Below are 25,443 nucleotides of genomic sequence, written 5' to 3'. Positions count from 1 at the left end.
TCTTGTGCAGAGTTCTCAGGGTTTGTCCTCAATCCATCCGCTTTAACTAGGCTCATGCTTGAAACCGGATGAGATTAAATTACCCTGCATCTTCAATAATACGTTTTTAACTGTAGTCATGAATGCTCTTTTGTTATTTTAATCTGACCAAAGTGTGTCATGTTCCATGCAAATATTCATGCTTTGTGAAAATATTTTCGATTTGTTGGACAATTATGTTCAGGGCGCCACAATAATAAATACATAAACTAAATTTAAAAATGCCTTTCGAGACCCTCAAGGACACGACAATTTGATTTGGTTCTCAAATGAGCACCGGAGTTTGTTGTGATCGTTTTGTTTTTCTTTACCCGACATGCTAATCTCATGGATGAATTTTAAAGATTTGGGCCTTGTTCAGCCTGTGAGCCAAAATCCAATTTCTTTTTTTATTTAGCCCTTTCAGATTGAAAGTGGATGGCTCTTTTCTCGTCTGAACAGTCACATAGGATGAAGCCCAATTTTTGCGAGACTGATTGAAACCACATTTGGGAGGTACCGTAGTTTCATATCCGATGGGCAGGATGCGTTTGCCTGAACAGCTGCAAACACACAAATCGGCTTTGACTGTCCGTGACATTACTCAATCCCCCAGAGCAGAGCATGCCAATCGTTGTGCGGAACGGTAAAGAATGGAGCACATCAACGAAATTGAACAGCATTCCCTGGACAGAGGATGAAAGTATTTATATTTATATTTGTTGCCGCTCTCGCAATTGAATGACGTGCTGTAGGACGCCTCCATTGCAAATTGTCAGTTCGGTCAACGATGTTCTCAAATCCAAGTTGTACATTTGCACAAATTTTGATTTGAATCAGATATGCCCGCAGTATGAATGCAGCCTTGGAGCACATGTGTGCAGAGTAGTGCCCGCAGGCCACATCCACAGTTTCTCAACCTTCATTAAGTCAAAGTAAAACATACTGAATGTGCCATTCTGATGTGCATGTGTGTCAGCAGTGCTAGCGAACAGGAAATATTTTCTCTTGCTTGATGCTTGTCTTTACTGCCTTTTGTACCCTTCTCCAGACTGATACCTTTGAGCCATGAGATCATTTGGATGCTATGAAAGCTCTCTCTGGACCATAGCTTGTGACATAAGATGCGACTACAAAAATGTCAGGAAAAGCATACAAGAATTGCTGAGCTTTTTGGGAGGGTTAATCACGGGCACTGAAAATTGTAGCAGGTGTGTGCTGGCTCCCATTTAACATGAGTTTGATATGACTGCAAGAGCTGCCAACCACTGTTAATTTCATCAACTGAAATTTTTTTGTCATCATATCGTCTCAGATATTTTTTTTTTTGCAGATGAAACAAACTAGAAATCATTCATTGATACAATAACGATAACTAAATCGATTGACAATTTTGACAACAAATAAAAGACAAATGAAAAACCACCGTGATGAAATCCAATCAGAAGAAGGAATCAAACACGGGTAGGAGAAAAGAACCACTTCGAAAATGGAACAGTCAGGACAAAGCGAGGCGAGAACCAATCAGAGGTCGACTGGAGTGGTGAACGGAAGCTCGTCACTTCAATCACGCTCCCGATGAGAGGAGAAAGATTTGATGGTGAAAGTGTGCGATAACATCCATAGCTGGTTGAAAGTGGTGAGAGAATTTGTGGACCGTTTCATGGTCCACGATGAAGGAAAAAAAAAAAAAAGACCAAGTCGAAAGAATGTGGAACGGTCATGCGTGGGACGAACACAACACATTTTGAGAAACATCTCAAGAATCCACATGCTGAGATGTTCTCCAAGGTAAATAATGCTGTCATTGCCAATGTTTGTGAGAGGGTTCAATGTCACAGGTGACCTCACTAGGGGAAAGCGTAACACAGCACAAGTCTCATTCGCAAATAAATGTCAGCCTTCTGTGGTTGTGTTACCAGCACTGTTGTAGCAAGGCACTTCATTTAGATGAACGTGCAAGCATGGTTACAGTCGTTGTGATTAATCTAGAGCAATTATGCTATTGTTTTTCTCTTTTTTTTTTGTATTTACCGGTAGTTGTAAACTAATTACAAAATTTTAAGATGGCACAATATTGTCATTTCCACATTTTTCATTCAAACAAAGTTGAATAAAGCCACAGTTGTGTTAGATGTGTGTCTTGCGTGTTAAATTACACTTACAAATAGGCGCAGCGGCAACGTTGCCTCTCATTTTCCATGCATCTGAGCGTTCATACAAACTCTGAGCATTCCTTGCACCATGGTGAGCGAGATCAGACATGCATGCGGCAGCCAAACCAGTATCATACCTGTTCAAAACGTGAGATCGGAACAAGTAACATGATGTCGGTATGTTAACAAAAATAAATAAATAAATTTAAAGCAAACCACATATACATCAAACGAGGACATATTGACTACAAATTTGTGACACAATAAAATCAGTCCTAGTTGTTTTACTTTTATTTTAAGCATAATTAAGGCTCAAAACAAACTGTATAATTATGGTTCCACATTGTAAACTTGTGACACACCTTACCTCAGAAAGCCTCGCTTGATTCAGGGGCTTATAAACTATGCCCATGTCTGGACTTCCTGAATGGAGCGGTCCGCGTGTCGCCTGCAGCACCACATCAATGGTGAGTGTGAGTGTATATCGAATACTCGCGACTAGGCAGCGCACCATATTAAAAGCCGCAGACCCAGATATGGATGTTATTTCTGTATTTAATACATTCATAAGGCACACTGTATTATTGGACGCACGGCGTGGTAAAACATACGCAAGCTTAAAAAATACGGTAGCATGCATTCACGCGAGCGTATGTTTTCAAAAAGGCAGCGGTAGTAAACTGAGTTCGATTGTACTTTATTGAAGTATTTAAAAATGTACTCACGTTATTTTTTTTTTAATCAATCCTCTTCCACAAATCCGTCAATGTCGTCATCTTCTCTATCAGAAATGAACAGCTGCGCAGGTTCTTCAGCAAAAACGCCAGGTTCCCTCACGTCATTGTTAAGAATCAGTCTCATTGCCGTGCGGCTCCTCAGAAATGATGCCGGCTTTTGCAAAAGCTTGAGCAAAAGTGCAAGCAGACACATTCGCCTGACCATCCACAATCCATTCACAAATTGTGGCGTAACTGTCCTGGCGCTGCCTCCCAATCTTAGTCAGGCTGTGTTCACCAACTGCCATCCATCGCTCCCACGCCGCTCGCAACTTCATTTTGAACGCCTTGTTTGCACTGATGTCTAGGGTTTGGAGTTTTTTGTGAATCCTCCCAGAAGGGACACGTAGGACGTTTCTTCAGTGACGGATCAAGGGACTGGAATCAGGTTCTAAATGACCGGCTGCAGTGCGTCCTGTGAAACTCAAACCTCTGAAATCAGAATCTTCTTTATTGCAAGAACAAGCAACTACAATAAACAAACACATGCCATATAAGTATCGAAAGACATCGTGCAGTCGTACAACCCAATGACAGCTGTGCGACAACCACATATCTTCTTCTCATTTCTGGGTGAACTTTTTGGAGATTTGCAATGATGTTTTTTCAGCCAACATTCAAGCCTATGAATTCCATTGAGCAGAGTCGTTTTGAAGTATTTCTAACAGTGCTTGCAACCCTTAAGGTGTACAGTTAGGCATACACGTTTAGACTGGGATAAAAATTTAAATTTAAATGGTCGCTCATTTGTTTGGTAACCGATTTTTTTTTCTTCCCCAAACTTGATTCCCACACATGCACAGATAAGATCTGCAAGTCGCATATATATATATATATATATATTACTTTCCACAGGTAGTAGAAATATATATTTAGCTTGACTCCACTGTCCACATTTCTGTGATTTTTATCATCTACCAGTACATGATGTTATGTAACTCTTGTAAATCCATCCATCCAATGGTAGGAGTCATAGTAAATGTAATATTTTATTGCGGCTATGATGCACCTTACAAGTGATGAGTGTTATGTATTGGAGACCTCTTCAAAATTAGTCACACAAGCAAACTACTGAATTACCTCTGGATAGCTGATTCTTGTTTTGAAGTAAACACCATCATGTCAACAGTAAGTGCCGGAATTAATCCCAATTCGAATAATTTATTGAATGGTTGTGAAATTCATTATTACTCAGCAACATGTGAGATTGGTTCAAATGCAGATCCATCCATCCATCCATTTTCTGATCTGCTTTATCCTCACAAGGGTCGCAGGGCATGCTGGAGCCTATGCAAACCGTCTTCAGGCAGTAGGCTGGGGACACCCTGAACCGGTTACCAGCCAATTCCAGGGCACACAGAGACAAACAACCATCCATGCTCACACTCACACCGAGGGACAATTTAGAGTGTTCAATCACCCTGCCATGCATGTTTTTGGAATGTGGGAGGAAACCGGACTACCTGGATAAAACCCACGCAGGCATGGGGAGAACATGCAAATTCCACACAGGAATGCCAGAGCTGGGATCGAACTCACAACCTATGCAATGTGAGGTCGACACACTAACCACTGGGCGCCAGGCCGACTTCAAATGTCAATGATAGTCAAAATTCCATGACAGGAAAATGCAATGAAAGCATGACGTATTGTGCACATCTCAAGTAATAACGTTTACGACCAATGAAATTACCAAACATTTCACAGTGGACAAATGAAACTGTTGGAGTCTGAGCTCATACTGAATCTTCATATCAGTCACTTGTGTAATTCAGTGGTAGGCTTGGATGATGAGGTTTTTTTACTGGAAGAGGCTGCATGTAAAGAGTCAAGAGTTAAGTGAATGGTCACACAGGGATGCCTTGATGGAGTCATGATGGGGATCACGGAGGGTTCACTGAGAATTATGTTGAATAAATGGGCCCAGCGGCTTCGTTTCAAAATAATGTGCTTGAGTATTTTTGTTCATTGAAGAGTGTTTATAAACACCCTACATTTGGACATTTGTAACTATTTCCTCTTTGGACAAAAATACTCAGGAAACTGGACTCCTCTGGAACGAAGCTGCTGGCCCTGTTAAATCAACACAACCCCCGCGTTACCCTGTCGCGACTCCATCACGGTGTCACTGTGTGACCATTCACTGTAATGCTTCAAAGTTTGCCAGTGCATCCTGACGGCGTGACGGAGTGCTAAATCCACGGGCAGGCTTGGACTGCTGTGTGATGAAGAGGACTGCACAAGCTTGTCGGCGAGTTTATTTCATGCGACAGCAAGAGAGACTGAGAGAGGGTGTAAAGAGTGTGGGCTGTTTTATTCTGATACTGTGTATGTCCCTCTTCCCTCTCACCCCTCGCAAAATGAATGCCATCTGCGCCAAACTCGAAAGGAAGACTATGGTTGGTTGAACTGAGCTTTACATGCAACATAAGCGTGGTAATGTCACATGACTGATATGGTCCTCATTTCTATATCAATATCGTGAATGTTGATGTCTCGATTTTGAGACGATAAAGATATACCGCCCAGCCCTACCACAAAGCCAATATTACCGGATTTTCTGCACAAAACGGCGCTTCGGATTATGAGGCGCACCTTCAACGAATGGCCAGTTTTAAAACTGTTTTCATATGTACGATTATAAGGCACATAGAAACTACAATAGTGACTGCGGTTGCACTATGCATCCACTAGATGGTGCCACGCTAAAGGAAATACAATACAATACAGCTTCACTTATTTTGAGCCTTCACAACCGCTGCAGCTGTAACAATGATAACTGGTCACAAACATGGACAAAACAATAAATGACAGACAAACGTTATGAAGACAAACGATTCAACAAAAAGGCACCCAAACCTCGTGGGCTCACGTCCACAAGGGGCTAAACATCCTTGCAAGTCTTGCTTCTCTCCTTCTTTGTTTAGTCAGTAGGTAACTATGCTTTTGGTTTTATCTTTGTTTCATAATGGTTGTGCAGAGCTCACAAAGTAGTTGTCTATTTGTTTGCGTGTGTGTTGGCGAATACACATGTCAATTAGTGTCGGGCAGAACCCTTTTAGGTTACAATTGGTTCCTGCTAATAATCACCACTAGTTGGCATAGGAACACACTAACAGGCGCATCTAATTATGAGGCGCACTGTCGGCTTTTGAGAAAATGTAATTCTTTTTGGTGCACCTAATAGAAAATACAGTAATCAGAATACCGTGTTTAGACTAGTGGGGCATCAAACTTCTGATTGAAAAAACACATTTTAGAATTTGACTTTCCGTTTAAGGTCATTTAAAAGTTGAAAAAATATGTTTGTGTGACCTCTTTCTTTGCAAAACTCCAATGTTATAACGTTTAAACCCATGACAAATAAAGCAAATCGGCCCATATACAACTCTTTTTTGTGAATGGCAGAATTTTGCTGCTGTGGCTTTTAATATCAAATGTGCTTTGCAGTCCAGAAATTACAATATATACAGTACATTCTTAACCAGTGTGTTGTACAGGATAATTAGGACCATCATTTCATTTTTAAGCGATATAGCAGGTAGACTCCAGGTACCCTTTATAAATAAAACCCTTTCAAAGTCAACACAAGACAGGTAAATTGGTGTCCACATTTTATAGTTCTGGAGTAGTCTGTGTAAGTTATTCTCAATAACCGGATTGCAATGTCTAAATTAGATGAAGAAGAGCTTATAACAATGAAAGCTTTGCACAAATACTTTTCAAACTTAGTGTTTGTGTTGGGGGGGGGGGGGGGGTGTTATACTGATTAATAAATGGCAATGCAATTTAAGCTGCAGCGAAAATATCTTGAGTCGAAAAAGAAATCACACTACCATATATGAACGATCTCTGTGTTTGCATGTGCAAGTTTATGTTCATTTGACTAAATATTAAAAAAAATGTAAATGCTTGATTGATCAGTGTAGAAATTGTGTAGTGTAAACATTAATAAATGCATTCTGAATCAAGCGGCTTGTCAAGCCTTTATATCTACAATGAATGTATGAAGGTTAAGATGTAGCATCACAGTACATTGACCTTGAGAAGACAACAACACAAAGCTTGGCTATTTAAAAGGCCAATCAATTAAGTGGGTGTGACTTTGTTTCTCACCAGTGATCCTGCTCTGCTGTTTCCATGGTAACTCAGCTTCTAAACCTGTTTTTGTATCCCAAAGGCCTCTTCACCTGAGACCAAAGATGAGGAAGGACCAGCAGCACCAACCACATCAGCAGAAGAGCCTGAAACACAAGATGAAGTCTTCGGTAAGTTAATCAACCTTGTAGTGTGCATTCGGATATGTACAGGTGCAAGTTGTACTGATCACACTTGTAGCAAAACTGCTCCAAAATTGTTACATGAAGCACAATCACGGTAGAAGTAAAAAAAAGAAAAGAAATGACACCTCTCAGCATTCACATCTTAAGTGTTTCTTTACTTGTTTGTGAAATTTCTAGTGATTCCCAAAATGTTCTTAATATGTGTGACATAAAGGATGGATTGATTTAAAAAATGAAGCGCAGCGGCGGGCAAGTGTTTACCGCACTAGGGTTGAGCTTCCTTTGTAGAATTGCTTTTTCTCCCCATGCTTGGATGCGTTTTCGGGATCCAGCCTTCTTCCTTACTCCAAAATGATGCATGTTAGGTACATTGAAGGCTCTCTATCAGTGGTTCCTAACCTTCTTAGAGGTACCGAACCCAACCAGTTAATATGCACATTCACCGAACCCTTCATTAGTGAAAAAAAAATATATATATATATTTTTTACAAATTCAAGATGTATAACCCCCCCCCCCCCCGCATTTATTAAAAACAGAAAAAAACTAAGTAAAATTTCAAGACATAAGTATACTTTTTTTTAAAATTGTTTGACATACTATCACGACAGTCAAATGTTGACTACTGAGCGAACTAAATTTCCCGCAGCACTGATTGGACAAACAATGTCATGTGATCATCTGCAGCCAGTGACGGTGAGCCTGTCACAACTAATCGACATGTTGAGTCGGGTGTGTCTTAAGCTCCATGGCAGAGGCTCCGTCGAACCGATTCATCGAACCCCTCACGTTCGATCGAACCCAGGTTAAGAACCACTGCTCAAGATTGTCTTGTGTGTTTGCTTGTGCCTTGCGATTGGCTGGCAACCAGTCCAGATATACCCTGCTTTAACTAACGTCAACAACGATAGATTGCAGCTCACTCCCAACCCTAACAAGGGCATGCATCATACAAAACAGAAGGAAGTGCTTTTGTGATGCTGCAACTCAGCTGATTAGGGCAGAGTTAGTTCAATGTGTTCAGCACAAATTTGAGCAAATTTGATTGTAGAGTAATAATACATCCATCCATCCATTTCCCGAACCGCTTAATCCTCACTAGGGTCGCGGGGGGTGCTGGAGCCTATCCCAGCCATCTTCGGGCAGTAGGCGGGGGACACCCTGAACCGGTTGCCAGCCAATCGCAGGGCACACAGAGACGAACAACCATGCGCGCTCACACTCACACTTAGGGACAATTTAGTGCGTTCAATCAGCCTGCCATGCATGTTTTTGGAACGTGGGAGGAAACCGGAGCACCTGGAGAAAGCTCACGCAGGCCCGGGGAGAACATCCAAACTCCACACAGGGAGGCCGTAGCTGGAATTGAACCCGGTACCTCTGCACACTGTGAAGTCGACGTGCTAACCACTGGACTACCGGGCCGCCCGAGTAATAATACATTTCATTTATTATTTAGTCTCTACAGTGGATAAAAAGTCTTCACACCCCTGTTTATTTTTATTATATATATACAGTATATATATACTGTATATATATATATATATATATATATATATATATATATATATATATATAGAGGATGCTAGCTAATAATAATAATACATTTTATTTATAAGCGCCTTTCAAAACACTCAAGGACACCTTACAATCAAACAAGAGCAATAAAACCACAGATAAAATTATAAATAATAAAAAAGCGATGAGTTTAAACTGAATATGCAATTTTAAATAATGGGTTTTGAGATGAGTTTTGAATGTGGGAAGAGAGTCACTATTATGGATGTTGGGTGGGTTCCAGATTTTGGGGGCAGAGCGGCTGAAAGCTCTGCACCCCATCGTGCTGAGACGGGCAGAGGGTACACAGGTGGAGGGAGGCTGAGGACCTGAGGGAGCGGAAATTTGAAGAAGGTCCGACAGATGGGGGGGGGGGGGGGGGCAAGGTTATGGATGGCTTTGAATGTGAAGAGGAGTATTTTGACGTTGATCCTCAGTTTGACAGGGAGCCAGTGGACCTGTTGGAGGATGGGGGTGATGTGATGGAAGGAGGGGGTTCTAGTGATGATACGGGCTGAAGAATTCTGGACCAGTTGAAGTTTATGGAGGAATTTGTTGTGGACACTGAAGAGAAGTGAATTGCAATAGTCAATAAGGGAGGTGACGAGACTGTGGACAAGGATAGCAGTGGAGTGAGGGGTGAGAGAGGGACGGAGACGGTTGATATTGCGTAGGTGGAAATATGCCCGGGTTCTGTTATTAATATGAGAGTGGAACGATAGTGAGCTATCGAGGATGACACCCAGGCTCTTGACCTGAAGGGAGGGGGACACAGTGGAGTTATCAATAGTGACAGAGAAACTGTTGGTTTTGTGTAGGGTGTATTTGGTACCGACGAGGAGGAGTTCTGTTTTGTCACTGTTAAGTTTGAGGAAGTTATGTGTGAACCAAGATTTAATTTCTGAAAGGTAGTGTGAGAGGGAGGAGGGTGGGAGGGAGGCGTCGGGTTTGCTGGAGAGGTAGAGCTGGGTGTCATCCGCGAAGCAGTGAAAGTGTATCCCAAATTTACGGAAAATATTGCCAAGGGGGAGAAGGTAGATAATGAAGAGGAGGGGTCCCAGGACAGAGCCCTGGGGCACACCGGAAGAGACGGGGAGGGACTGTGAAGTAAAGGAATTGAGTTGGATGAACTGAGAACGCCCAGAGAGATAGGAGTGAAACCAGTGTAAGGGGGTGTGAGTGATGCCGAAAGTGGAAATTCTATTAAGGAGGATGGGGTGGGAAATTGTGTCAAAGGCTGCACTCAGGTCGAGGAGGATGAGAATGGAGATTAGACCGGCGTCCGCTGCCATAAGAAGGTCGTTGGTGATTTTTAAGAGGGCTGATTCTGTGCTGTGACGGGGACGGAAACCAGACTGGAATTGTTCATATTGTTCATAGAGATTGTTATGGGTGAGGTGGGAGTGAAATTGAGAGGCAACAATTTTTTCAAGAAGTTTGGACATGAAAGGAAGGTGAGAAATTGGTCGTAGGTTATTGAAATCATTGGGACAGTGAGGAATGGATGATGGCTGAAATGAAAGGAAGCAGAGAGGGTAAGCAGGATTTGACCAGGGCTGTTGGGAGGGGATCTAGTAGGCAGGAGGAAGTTTTGGATTTAGTACTGGCATCTGAGATTATTGAAGGATGGGGGAGTTCAGAAGAGGAAAGCAGTTGACAGGAGGAGGGGAGGGGTACAGAGGAGCCCAGGTGCTGGTGGATTTTAATTACTTTTTCAATAAAAAATAGGAGCAGAGTTGCAGGTGTCAGAAGAATAAAAGTTGGGGGGGGGGGGGGGGAGACAGGGGGTTGAGTGATTTTGTTCATGAGAGAAAAGAGAGTCCTAGTATTTCCAGTAATCGAGCAGATGAGTCCAGAGTGGTATTGTGATTTGGCTTGAGAGATGGAGTCCTTGTAATGGGAAAGTTGAGCTGTGTAGATGTCCTTGTGAACAGTGAGACCAATTTTTCGGTAGAGTCTTTCAAGTTGCCGGGTTTTGGATTTAATGGAACGGAGATGAGGGGTGAACCAGGGGGCAGACCGAGTGAAAAAGACAGAGCGGGATTTGACAGGAGCGAGCATATTGAGAATGTTGGTGAGGGCCGTGTTGTATTGGGAAAGCAAAACATCAGGAGAGGAGTCTGTGTCCGGAGTCAGAGTGGCGATCCTTGCAGCGAGAGAGTCAATGTTGATGTCTTTGATATTACGGTAAGAGATGATGTGGGGTGATTTGGAGGTGGAGAGCCAGAGGGTGACGTTAAATGAAGTGAGGAAGTGGTCCATTATAGGGAGTTCATCAGCAGTACAGTTGGAGGGGGTGGGTGAGGCCAGAGCAGCAAATCAGACCCAGGGTGTGTCCTTTAGTGTGTGTGGGGAAGTCTGCAAACTGATGGAAGCCAAAGCTGTCAAGTGAAGAGGCGAAGTCTATGGTGAGCGGAAGGGCGGTATTGTCCATGTGTATATTGAAATCCCCCAGAATAATTACATTTGGAGATAGAGAGGAGAGATGGGTGAGGACAACAGACAATTCATTTAAAAAGTCACAATGATGTTTGGGGGCACAGTATACTGTGGCAATGATCGTTGGAGTGGGTCCGGTAATTTGACAGGCGAGGCATTCAAATGAGGAGAGAGGAGGGAGAGATATAGGAAGAACTTTCCACTTCTCGCGGTATAATATCGCGAGTCCACCTCCGCGACCCGTGTCGCGGGGTTTCGATAGGTAAACAAAACCCGGGGGAGTAGAATGGTTAAGTTGAGAAAAGTCGCCAGGAGTTTGCCAGGTCTCATTAGGACAAAAAAAGTCAAGCTTACGGTCTCTGAGGATATCCTGGATAAGACAACCCTTCCCAGTAAGCGAACGGATGTTGAGCAGTCCGAAGTTGACGCCGGCAATATCGCTGTTGCGAGGAGAATTAGCCGACCTACCCACTAACACGCTGTGGTCCGCGGTTTGGCCGTTGTTTCTGCGTGGCCGGCAGAGTGTATATTTCATTGATGAAGGGTATTCTATAACTTAATAAGTTGCAGTTGTCAGTGCAAATCAATTTCATTCTTAAGACCTCATCACCAGATAGGGTTGTATGTGTGTGTTTGTGTGTGTGTGTGTTTGGGGGGGGGGGTAATGTTTTGAGCACGCTGCATTCAAAGTTAAACAAGTACCATATTTTCCGTACTATCAGGCGCTTCGGAGTATAAGGCGCACCTTCAATGAATGGCCTATTTTAAAACTTGTTTTCATATATAGAGCGCACCGCATTATAAGGCGCATAGAATAGAAGCTAGAATAGTGGCTGAGGTTGCATTATGCGTACACTAGATGGAGCTATTCTAAAGGAAATACAATACAATACAATACAGCTTTATTTATGTAGAGCTTTCACAACCATTGCAGCTTGAACAAAGTGCTTTACAGAACATTTAGAATACTACGTCCAAGAAATCTGAATATTGATCCATAAGGTGCATCAGCTTATGAGAAAATTGAATGCTTTTGGGTGCCTCTTATAGTGTGGAAAATATGGTACATACAACTGATTACAAAACTTTTGACCTTGAAGACTATAGTTGAAAAAAAAAAGTAAATCTTGCATCCCCGCTGGCTCCTATCAACTGTACTGAAAGAAACGGAGTTAACAAATATACAAAGTATCACCAGCCTTTTCTTGCATTATTATTCGTGGACTGTTTTCAGTCTGTAACTTGCACCAGATGCTGTGTCTATGATATATTCAAAACAAATGAAGAGATGAGTGAGAACAATTTAAACACACACACACACACACACACACACACACACACTCCTTTATAGTTCTCACCATGTTTCATCATCAGCTGCTGCTGTTTTCTGTGCTCTACCTGTTCCATGTCTGTTACAAAGTACAACAGTGTTTGTTTGTTTGTTTCGAAATGGTTGCAATGGTTTTGGTCAGTGGTTCTGATTGATATAATAGGTCACACCTAGCCAAAGAACCACGTGTCAGTCACATATCGTCATACTTTTGCCCACACGGAAAAGGGTTGGATTCAAACATAAGGTGCTATCAGTTCTACATAGTTTGCAGTCTTTGTAAATGTTTTCAGCAATTATCTCCAAAGATGTATATTGGATTTAGAAACAAATCTCTGATCATTTAATGCAAATTAGCAATTCTGCGATCGTTTACTTGTTCAAATTTATTGGTTCTCTTTTTTGTGAAAAAAAAAAAAGAAAAAAAAAGGCCAGGCTCCGTGACTAGGAGTACCTCATTGCTGTACTTCCTGTTTGTGCTGCTTTACCACTGAAAGGCAAACACCTCCATCAGCTGGGTGGCTGTTAAAAGCTGATAATGGCTCCATTACTTGGACCAGCCTGAAGCAGACACCCACTCAGCAAAGCGAACCCCTGTGTGTCTGTCTATTGCTGACACATGCTATGTTACCATTTCTCCAATATGGCATGGAGAGCTGGGGCGGGACTGAATTGTGGTAGATGCATTGGAGTATAGAAACCCATCAGGGTTGAGGGCAAAAGTACAGTGATCTTTCGTGAACAGTCTTTTGATCAGACAATGCAGAGTCTGACACATAGTGATAAACTAGTCCAATGTAGACCCATTATACACGTGCATAGCATTGTGCGTGCATATGTCTCAAATGGTGCACTATTTCCCTTAAGTCTCACTATTTCTTTTTCCTCAAAGCACACTTTTTTGACTCAAGGCAGCATTTTGGCTTATAGCAATGTCTCATTTAACATGTCGCCAACAATTTTGAATGTAAAGATGAATAATCAGTTCAAACAAAGTTAAACTGCTTGTCTATGACCATCCATCCATTACTCGACTCGCTTGTCCTCACGAGGGTCACGGGTGTGCTGCAGCCTATCCCAGCCGTCTTTGGGCAATAGGCGGGGTGCACCCCGAACCAGTTGCTAGCCAATCACAGTGCACATTTAGACACACAACGATTCACACTCACAGTCACGCCTAGGGACAATGTAGATTGTTCCATCAACCTGCCATATATGCTTTTGGAATGTGGGAGGAAACTGGAGTACGCGGAGAATACCCACGCAGGCATAGGGAGAACATGCAAACTCCATACAGCTATATAGGCTGTAAAGGATTTGCAAATCATTGTGTTCTGTTTTTTTTATTCACATCTTACACAACATCCCAATTTCATTAGAATTGGGGTTTGTATTAATCTGAAGTAAAGTTATGACAATTGGATGGTTCATGGAACACCAAGTCAGATTCCATCCACCAGGTGCGATGAAAACTCATGCTTCATATCGTCGAGTTAATTCATCCTGTAGGAACTGAAAGTGATTCAATAAATACCCGTAGACAAGTGGGTTTATGCATACAAATGATACTTAGTTGTGGGGCAATTCCTGTCGCCACAAGGCTTTTTGACTCACTGTATGGAAGTGACGTGAATGTCTTTCGGGTGGAAGTGTCTTCATACACAAGAGCTTTGATCTGGTTGTGACCTTGTGGCCCAGAGTTAATTGAATTTTGTGTTGCGTGACCAATCATTAAGTTGTTTGCAAAAATCCCATGGCGACGCTAGCATGGGCGGTAAATGCTTCCCGATGTAACATCAGACATCTGTCTGATACAATGATTCTGAAATTGTGGAACCACTAGTGGTCTGCGAATTTTCCTCTGGTGGTACCGAAAGTTATTACTGAGTATTGTCACACTCGTAACACTGCAGTGGTGTTGTTCATAAATTCTGTAATTTCAGATTTTATGGGGGTGGGGGTGGGGGGCACTAAAGGTAACAAACAAACCGGGCTTTTGTGATTGGCTGGGGGGAGTGAAGGGATGAGGAGAGTGGGGCCCTCGAAGAATGCATTTTTTATTTAGATACATACTGTTGGCTGTCCGTTGCAGTACAGTTCCAGTTGAATCTTGTTTTTACTTAAAAACGACTAATCATTTGCTTTGATATCGAGTTTGTTGATAGCTCACTACTCGTCCTGGCTCCTTCGTCCAATCCAAGGCAATTACTTTACCAACTGTGACTACTTTGGGACCGCCGGTGAAGGTACCAGATTTACTCAGGCTGCCAAATTGGCTCGGACAGTTTTAAGTAGCAGCGAACAAACAGTGCAAACCAGTTAAAAGTTATGATTCTAACTCAGTATGTAGAATGTGGTTTTAGAGTAGTACCTCTACTTACGAATGTCTCTTCATACAAAATTGTTAAGTTACAAAACGTCTCAACAGGAAAAGATTGCCTCTTGTTCCGAAAGAAATTTCAAGATACGAAAGGTAAAAATATGGTATGGCCTGCTACTCACAGCTCAGTTTCCTGAATGCAACATATTTATAGCTGCGCTGCCATTGGCTATTACTGAGCAGCATCCTGGCATCCCATTGGCTAAGAGGGACCCCTACCGTAAGTGTCTATGCAGGGTCCTCATCATTCGCCGCTCGGGCCTTGAGGCGTTCTGATAGCTTTACATAAATGTGAATCACCCAGAAAAATTGTTCACCAGTGGGGCGATCGCTCACTATGCTGATGTCTGCCGTGGACATTTTCGAAGGATTGTTAAAAGCCGACAAAAGCAAACATCCTTGGATCAGTTCTTTACAAAACGCCACATCTGACAGAGAACATGAACTAAAGAGGGCAAAAAAACAATGAGGGCGCAGTGAAAAGTTAGATGACCATTTTCTTTCTATACTCTATTTTTAGTTTTTTTACATTATGCACAACTCTCATTTATTGTGCAATTATCTAATTGTAACATGTATTTGTTACATATTTTGATGCATATTTATGCTTGAGAAAACATTTATGTCTGAATTTTGGCGGGGCTTGGAACGGATGAGAGCTTTTACGTGGAAAACGCGTCTCTACTTACAAGATTTTCTAGTTAAGAAATTTCTTCCAGAAAGACCAACTCATTTCGTAAGTAGAGTTACCACTGCATTTGAATTTGGAAGTTTCCAATCCGCTATGCGTAGAATGTGGCCAAGTGCTGAGCAATAAATGTGTGAAATGATCGCATCTGAAATGTGTGTTTGTATAGGTAAGGAAGTGTGTTGAAGCCCTGCTGTGCTTGTATTTTGGTTCAGTAATTTGTCTCCATGGCAGTGTCAGACACAGGGTGACACAAGCCCCATCACTGCCATCATAAAGCCCCTCCTTCCCTCTCAAAGGCTCTGATTGTGAAAGGGAAACATCCATCACTGAAACAGTGTCCTTTGCTCTGACACCATTGTTCAGATTCACTCTTTCCTCTCAGTGCTCTCTTTTGCCTCTGATCTCTTTCCTTCTATGTCAGATTTTTCGCTTTCACCCACAAAGGGATGAGATTTTGTTGATGGAAATTGGCTGCATATATAAAATGTTTGTTATTTTACTAGTATTTTGTCCCAGATGTGTCTTCGATGATGCAGACACATTCATTTTCCTCTTTCCGGATGTCATGCGGCAACACCGAGTGTTTCTATGCGCTCTGTATTTTTTCACCATGTTGTGAGACTGAGTACATTCTGTGTCCTTGTGGCCTCTTGAACTAGTCACTGGCAGAACAATTATCCAAAGTGTGTGATATGTGTGGCGCGTGTGTGTGTGTGTGTGTGTGTGTGTGTGTGTGTGTGTGTGTGTGTGTGTGTGTTTGACATTAAGAATCCAAGATGAGGGAATGATGGGTAGGTACTCAAGCCGGCCCTTACAGCTCCATTGCACTGATTCAACACACGCTTGACAGAATCATAAATAAATAAATACATAGTTGCTATGCCATATTTCGTCAAGGGATGTGCTGTGGCGTAACCTCATCAACTTAATGAGCTGACTCTCACAGTAACACATAGATGCAGATTTGGCCCTTTGGAGGTTTTAAATGAGTACAGTAAATGAACATCTCTGCCACTGATGTTTGAATAACATGAAGAACAGAGTTCCCAATAGATACATCAAAGAGGAAGAGCAAATCGACATGCATTACTACACAGCTCTGAATTTTTTGGTTGCTTCCGGGACAAGATGGTACCCCTGAACAATCTGGTCAATTAAAGTGTAAAGAATTTCATAGCCTCAATAATGCAGCTCGTAATATGCAATGCAATTAATAAATGTTCATTTCCGAGTTGGACTTCTCCATGTGCCCGTGGAGTGTGACATCTCTTCATGAAACTCATGAGTTCATGAAGACTGCCTGACTGAATTCTTGATGCCCCCACAACCCCCACCCCACTTCACCCTCCCCCAAGTTGTTCTTTTAATTCGTATAATGCAGTTAACTTTCACAACTGTCTGGAGGAATGGTCACAGGAATTATAATGCTTGTCCTGTATAAAGTCCAAGCGCACCTCTCATCCATGCGGCAGCATAGAGGGTACTTGAGCCCGGATCAGATCATAACACTGAAGTTAAAAAAAGACGCTTTAAGGTTTTAAGTAGGTGCAACCCTAGTGTAAATTGCCTGGTGTGAGTGCACCCTTAATGTGATCTCATTGTGTCGGCCGTATGAATAGCAAATGCATTTTTAGCATGGGAGCCACATGTATCGTTTGAAGTCATTTTTCAAATGGGAGGTCAGGATCATTAAGGAAGCCTGCCGGGAAAATACAATCATCTTGTTGTTCCCTTGTTCGTCTTATCGCTGAACGTCTGAAGTCCTGAATGCTGCGTGGATTTTTAGAGACACTGAAGTGTCTTTTCTTGCATTGTGGGTGCTTCACATCCAGCATGAATGTAACAGCAGAGGGCCTTTCACCGCTGGGTAGGAGTTTTGGTCAAAAGCCACATACTGCAATTCCTCGTGTTTGTTCAAAGGAATGTTTTCCGTTTCACAGTCCCACAATGCTCGGCTTCACATCCTCTTCACGCCATTGGAAGAGGAGGAAAACTGATGAGATTTAGGGCCCACACTCTGCATACCTTAAACCATCATGATGTTGATCTTCCTCCTTTTGTTCACTAAATTTCACAACTGAACTGATCAGAGAAAAAACGGTAAAGCAAATCGGTAACAAATACTTTTTTTTTTTTTTACAATTTTACAATTTAGACAATAATATTACTTTACAATAATAACTGAGCATTGTTTTGGTGGGGCGGCCTAATAATCATAATCATAATAATAAATATATATATCTTGTCTTTGTAGTGTATTTAAAGTAATATTAATATCCATCCATCCATTTTCCAATCCGCTTTATCCTCACAAGGGTCGCGGGTGGGGAGGGGGGGGGGGGGTGTTGCAAGAGCCTATCCCAGCTGTCTTCGGGCAGTAGGCTGGGGACACTCTGAACCAGTTGCCAGCCAATCGCAGAGCACACAGAGTCGAACAACCATCCACGCTCACACCGAGGGACAATCTAGAGCAGGGGTCCCCAACCTTTTTTGCCCCACGGACCGGTTTATGTCAGACAATATTTTCAGGGACCGGCATTTAAGGTGTGGTGGAAATAATACGACAAAATAATATGGTATGAGCTGCATGAAAACGGTGGTGTTTTCGAAATATAATAAACACAAGGAGCGTCTAATCTGGCCGCAACACTCATATCGCGATGATCATGTTTAATGCCTTCAAAATACGATACAATGCAAATTCAAAGTGCATGAAAATGACGACTCACCACAGCCCCGAGCTTGATTTTCTGCAACCAGACGGTCCCATCTCATGGTAATAGGAGACAATGACACCTCAAGTGTGTGTTTTATGTCCAGTCGACTTTGTAATTTTGTTTTAGTCGCCGTTGCTGCAGAAAACGCCGCCTCACACAGGTAGCATGTCTGAAATAGCAACAGTGCTATTGGGGCGATTTCAGAATATTCAGCCATAACTTTAATCCAGTTGGCTCGAACGTACTTTTAAGGTCGCCGTCATTTGCGATCTCCAGCAGTTTTTTTACTCATTTTTTACTCATTGTGTTTTTAGCGTAATCGGTCGTGGCTTGATATATAATAATAATAATAATAATAATAATGCATTCTATTTAAAAGCGCCTTTCATGCCACCCAAGGACACTGTACAGACAATAAGAAAATACAATGTAAAAATTAGTAAACGAGATATTATATAAAAACAGGACATAAAATCATAAAAACATAGGAAATGGAAGATCTATGTGTTGTAGGCAATCCTGAACAGGTGTGTTTTTAGACGGGACTTGAAAGTGGAAAGAGGTGTGCAGTTTTGGAGGTCCGGAGGTAGGTTGTTCCAGAGCTTTGGAGCAGCGTGACTGAAGGCTCTGGCTCCCATGGTGCTCAGTCGGGCAGGGGGCACTGACAGGCGGAGGGAGGACGAGGATCTGAGGGAGCGAGAGGGGATATGCACCTGGAGAAGGTCGGATAGGTAAGGAGGGGCCAGGTTGTGGATGGCCATATATGTATATAGAAGCAGTTTGTAATTGATGCGATGTTGAACAGGGAGCCAGTGGAGCTGTTGGAGAACGGGGGTGATGTGCTGCTGGGAAGATGTTTTTGTGATGATGCGAGCAGAGGCGTTTTGAACCAGCTGGATTTTATGAAGGGACTTTTGAGGTAGGCCGAAGAGGAGAGCGTTGCAGTAATCAAGGCGGGATGTGACAAGACTGTGGACAAGAATAGCAGTGGTGCGGGGGGTGAGGGAAGGGCGAAGTCTGGTAATATTGCGGAGGTGGAAATAAGCAGTGCGGGTGATGGTGTTGATATGTGAGTGGAAGGTGAGCATACTATCCAGGATGACACCCAGACTCTTAACCTGGGGGGAGGGGGACACTAGGGAGCTGTCAATGTTGAAGGAAAAACTGTTTACTTTGGATAAAGTGGATCTGGTGCCAAGAAGGAGGACTTCAGTTTTATTAGTATTTAATTTAAGAAAGTTTGTTGTGAACCATGTTTTGAGTTCTGAGAGGCAAGAGGTGAGGGAGGGGGGTGGGAGTATGGAGTTTGGCTTGCAGGAGAGGTAGAGCTGGGTGTCATCAGCAAAGCAGTGAAAGTGGATATTAAATTTGCGGAGGATATGGCCAAGAGGCAGGAGGTAGATGATGAAGAGAAGGGGACCTAGGACAGATCCCTGTGGTACACCTGTGGTGACTGGGGAGGGCTTTGAGGTGAAGGATTTGAGCTGGACAAACTGAGTGCGGCCAGTGAGGTAGGAGTGGAACCAACTGAGGGGAGTGTGGGAGAGACCAATGGAGGAGAGTCTATTGAGGAGGATAGGGTGAGAGATTGTGTCAAAGGCAGCGCTGAAGTCTAAGAGGATGAGGATGGAGACTAAACCGGAATCAGATGCTATGAGGAGATCATTTACAATACGGATTACGGCAGTCTCTGTGCTGTGGCGGGGGTGGAAACCGGACTGAAAGGGTTCATAGAGAGAGTGAAGGGACAGGTGGGAGTGGAGTTGAGCAGCAACAGTTTTTTCAAGGATTTTCGAGATAAATGGAAGGTTGGAGATGGGGCGGAGGTTATCGAAGTTGTTGGGGTCAGAGCCATGTTTTTTCAGTGTGGGGGTGATAGCAGCGGTTTTGAGGAGTGATGGGACAATACCAGAAGAGAGTGAGGAGTGGATAATAGCAGATATGAGAGGAAGCACAGAAGGAAGGCAGGATTTAACAAGGGATGAAGGGAGGGGATCAAGCTGGCAAGTGGTGGGCTTGGATTTGAGTATGAGGTTGGATAATTCAGCAGTCGTTGGTGGAACAAAACTGGAGAAGAAATGACAAGGAGAAGAAGGTTCAGATGGGGGGGGGGGGGAGCAGGCAGGTTTTGATGGAGTTGGTGATGGATCTTAAGGATTTTGTGATTGAAGTGTTCCATTATGGAGTTGCAGGTTGCTGTGGAGTACAGGTGGAGGGGGAGAGAGTTTGGTGGCCGGAGGATTTTGTTCATGACGGAGAAGAGAGTTCTTGAATTTCCTTCGTTGGAGAGGATGAGGCCGGAGTAGTAGCTGGATTTGGTTTGTGCAATTTGGTCCTTGTATTTAGTGATATGGGTAGTGTACATGTCCTTATGGATGGTGAGACCGGTTTTCTTATAGAGTCGCTCAAGTTGGCGGTTTTTTGATTTCAATGATCTAAGAGCGGGTGTAAACCAGGGGGCAGATGTAGAGAATGAAGCAGTCCTGGTCTTCAGTGGGGCGAGAGAATTTAGAATATTTGTGAGGCAGGCATTGTAGTTAGCGGTGAGGTCATCCGGGTTTGAAAGGGCGTCTGGGGGCGGAGAACGGTCGATAATGGAGCAGACTAATGGAGCAGACGGTGTCAATGTTGATATTTTTGGTATTACGAAAAGAAATGAGGCGTGAGGTTTTGATTGTAGAGAGACGGAGTACGATGTTAAAAGTGAGGAGGAAATGATCGGTTTCAGGAAAAACATCAGCAGTGGGCTTGGAGGGGGAGAGGCCAGAGCAGCAAACCAAGTCCAATGTGTGGCCTTTGATGTGGGTGGGGAAGTCAGTAAGACAGTGTATCGCGAGGCTCTCCAGGTAGGATGTGAAGTCTCTTGTGAGTGGCAGGTCGGGGTTGTCCATGTGAATATTAAAATCTCCCAGCAAAATTAAATTTGGCGAGAGAGTGGATAAGTGTGTGATTAAACTGGAAAATTCATTGATGAAATCGCTATGTGGCTTCGGGGGGCGATAAACTGTGGCAATGATGGTTGGCGTGGGTCCAGGGAGTTTAAACACCATGCATTCAAAAGAGCTTGATGCAGGAACGGAGACTGGTAAGACTTTCCATTTCTCGCGGTGGATTACCGCGAGGCCTCCTCCACGGCCGTTGCCACGGGGACGGCAGATGTAAACAAAGCCGGGAGGAGAGGAGTCATTCAGAGCAGCGAAGTCGTTTGTTTGTTGCCAGGTTTCTGTTAAAACGAGGAAGTCAAGTTTGCGTTCGGCGAGGACGTCTTGAATGAGGTGTCCCTTGTTCGTAAGTGAGCGGATGTTCAGCAGTCCAATGTTGACAGCGGAGTTGTCATGTTTGACAGCAGCAGTGCTGTTAGCCGACCTAGCCAGGCGGGCTACTGCATAGTAGTTGGTGTTGCGGCCGCGGTTTCTGGGAGGACGTCGAGAAGTGGACCAGGTCGAGTTGATTGAGCCAGGATTTTTGTAGTCAACATGTCTACGCGACCCGCGGTGAATGTAGCGACGTCGAGGCAGGCGAGCGATGTCAGGATGATGGTGCAGTTCCGGCGGTGGAGGCTCCGGTGCAATCCTCCGGATCCGGAGAAGATCCGCGACAGAATAGTGGAGTAGTCCTGTCACTGGATGATGGCAGAACGTCAGAAGTATCAGAAATAACCCAAAGGCGGCGAAGTTGTGCCGCCCCATGACGAGGGAGAAAGGCCGGTGCGGTGACAGCCGGTAAGTTTAAGCTACCGGCGTTAGCCCGTGGACTAAGTTACGATTTGGGGTTTGATTGATCGGGTGAAGCTATGATTTGTTACATCAATCACAGTCCAAACAGTCCAAAAACAGGAGGGCAAAAGAAAAATCAGAAGAAATATCTGAGCTTTTGAAAAGTTTTGGAAAAGTTTGGAGTGAGAAGCGGCGACATACACGCCAGCGTCCTCTCACCCCGGAAGTCAAGTGTGACCTGTGACATGTCGTGTGTCAAGCGTGACACAGACTGATGTAACGGAGAATCCGGTAATTTTTCAAAATAATTATTCCGAAATAAATAAAACGGAATTAAGGCAAATACTTTCTGTGCGGCCCGGCACCAAATGCCCTGCGGACCGGATAACGGTCCGCGGACCGGCGGTTGGGGACCCCTGATCTAGAGCAGTGGTTCTTAACCTTGTTCGAGGTACCGACCCCAACCAATTCATACGCACATTCACCGAACCCATCATTAGTGGAAAAAAAAAAGTTTTTTTACAAATTCAAGACATTAAAAAAAACACATTTATTTAAAACTGGAAAAAAGTAAACACAATTGATATTAGTATAAAGTATAAGTTTTTTAATTGTGCACAAAATTAACCAGGCAGTGATGGCCAAGCGGGCATGTCATAACTAATTGACATGTTGAGTCGGGTGTATCTTAATCTGCATGGCAGAGGCTACGAAGATGCACAGCCAATCAGCTCTGGGGATATATCCACTTGTGCTGTCATTGGTCGATGAGTGCCCGTTGCATATACAGTACAGGCACGTGTACAAAACCTCTGAGTCGTTCGGCTTTTTGTTTTTTTCTGAAGACAGTACTTTGGAAAAAAAACGCGATGTACTGAAGCCGCGATAAATGAAGTGCGATATAGAGAGGGATCACTGTATTTGAATCAGGTTTGTTGCTCCTAGCTGCTTTGCAATTGGCTGGCAACCGGTTCAGGGTTAGGCTCCAGCACGCCACGTGACCCGAGTGAGGATAAAGTAGTTCGGAAAATGAATGAATTGAATGTTGCTCCTGGCAGAGCTGGAAAACAGGCAGGACCCTTGAGGGCAGAGTTTGGACACCCTCGACAGTATACAGTATATGCTGACTCATGTCACTTCTGGTTTCATCCTTAAAAATTTGCTGTGACTTGTAGAATACACAAAACAGTTGAAGAGAAATAAACTGCCATCAATAACAAAAAAAAAAAAAAAAAAACCCAGGAACATTTTGTACTCATTGCAATCCAGTTGCAGACCAGTTAACTCGGTTGCATGAGTGTTGAAGACAGGCTTGCCATTTTTGCATCAATTCATGTAAAATAAATAAATAAAAGTAAAAGAGAACTCTATGCATGAGCTACTATTGACTTTATGTGAATACTGTACTGGTGTGAGAAAAGGAGCATAAAAGACATTCATAAGCGACTTGCTGGAAGATTACAATGAAGAACCTAATGAGTCCTAATCACATAATCCTCGTGTTAGTAGCGAGCTAAAATGTGGCAGCAGCCCTGTAGCTCTCAAGTCCCAAATCTGGTAAGTGTCACCATGTTGAAATCCATACTTATTGGAGTTATTTTAGTGACACGGGACCCTTTTGTCCCTTTGTAATAACTGTGCAGCTCTGACAAAGGGCCATTGTTTCAGTCAATATTAGCATGCATATTGTCTCATGTAGTGCGACACCATTCCTCCACGGTACAGTGTGAACGTTGTTTCGTTGGCACCAACGTCTTCTGGTGTAGGAGATGTCAAGCAGCGCTATACCTTTATATATTTGAGTTAAATCTACTTGTAGGGTATTACAATAATATACTGTGACTGTGCTAACGTCTGTTTTAGCTGACAATTAATTCCCAGAGTGTTCATAAGTGACCATCAGAGTAAAAGGGTTGTGTGTTAAAATATAGGTTCAGACCTTTCTGTGGGGGGTCTCCAACCTCTGTCCACAGGCCAATAAAAAAATACAAATTTCTCGCTTCATGTTCAAGGGAAGGAATCACCTGCATCAACGTGAATATGAGTCCAGTCCAAGGGTGTTCCCTGCCGCTCACCCAAAGTCTGGTGAGATAGCTGGCTTCGGCCATCTTGCGAGTCAGAATCGGATAAGCGGTGTAGAAAATGGAAGAATGAGTGAACGCATGATTGAACTAATTCTGAACTAGTTGATAAATAGAGAAAGGTATTGAAATATCCATTATGAATACAAGAGAAAATTGACACAAGAGTGCCAGGGTGTGGATGTATATAATCCCGATACAAACCAAAAGTTGTAAAAATATCACGGTTAAGGGTAAAGTATGAGCCTTAATGGAGACTTCTTTCTTCTTACTTTTTTTTCCTTTTCTGATTGATATAAAAATGATTTATTAGATATAAGCACATAACGGGGTAGGACTAGATACGTTTTTTACTTCTTCCTACTCCCTTGAACATAATAACCGTGTTGAATGAAGACTGATTTCTTTCTTTTTACTATTTTATCTACCTTATTTTTTGTCAAATTATTACTGTATATGTTTTATGTTCAATAAACAACAACAACAACAACTAAATTGAAACAAATGGATCACAAAATAATGCATAAGGGATAACGTGTTGGTGGCCTGCATCTAATACACCTTGCAACATCTTAAAAAAAAAAGTGCAGGCAGATCAACAGTTTCCATCTCAGAGCAATGCAAACATTTAATTTCTGAAAAAAAAAATTAAAGCCATGAATATAATGTCGCTCAGTTGCGCGCGCACACACCTGTGGAAAAGTCACCTGTGTTTGTTTATCCATTCGTGAGTTGGCTAATAGACAGCTGCGTTATACAAATTCTGGCTGAAAATTTTAAATATTTCCTATGCTCGTATCTTTATACAGATCCTCATTCAACTGTTCCTTCTTACTCCATGTGCCGCCTCTCGACAAAAAGTTGAGGATGTTTTTTTGTTGTTTTATGTGAAACTGTTTTAAAATAGTGATGTGGAAAAAGTATTTACCCCATTCTCAAGCTCTTTTTTTTCCATAGTTTTCCCTCTTAAAAGTTTATCATCAAACAAATGTCAAGATACACAAGTGAAAAATGACTTCCCCTACCCCTAAATAACTGGTTGGTCCACCATGAGCAGTAAATGCTGAAATCAGTATTTTTTATAACTGACAATGAGTCCGACATATCTCTGTGGAGATGATTTGGCCCTTTCTTCCTTGCAAAATTGCTTTGAATTAGCAACACTGTAGTTTTTTTCCCCAGCAGTAGCGGCTGCAGCATTTCAATTAGATTCAAGTCCAGACTTCCATCCATTTTCAAATCAGCTTATCCTTACAAGGGTGGTGGGCGTGATGGAGTCATCCCAGCTGTCTTTGGGCAGT

At 42.9% G+C, this 25,443-nt stretch overlaps 1 protein-coding gene across 2 annotated transcripts in view; it reads left to right on the top strand.

The window, feature by feature from the left end:
- LOC147203366 (myelin basic protein-like) overlaps positions 1-25,443 on the top strand; it is a 40,589-nt gene that overhangs the window by 13,362 nt on the left and 1,784 nt on the right. For both annotated transcript variants that reach the window (XM_086112784.1, XM_086112783.1), the window contains one exon: positions 7,131-7,218. In XM_086112784.1, coding sequence (XP_085968910.1) covers positions 7,131-7,218 — 88 coding nt within the window. The remainder of the gene's footprint in view (positions 1-7,130; positions 7,219-25,443) is intronic.

Source organism: Hippocampus guttulatus, chromosome 6 (assembly GCF_054856545.1).
Source record: "Hippocampus guttulatus isolate MCC_2025c chromosome 6, RoL_Hgut_1.0, whole genome shotgun sequence".
NCBI classification, from domain to species: Eukaryota; Metazoa; Chordata; class Actinopteri; order Syngnathiformes; family Syngnathidae; genus Hippocampus; species Hippocampus guttulatus.
Note: the sequence above shows the minus strand (reverse complement) of the source record. Positions and strands in the feature narration are given on the sequence as shown.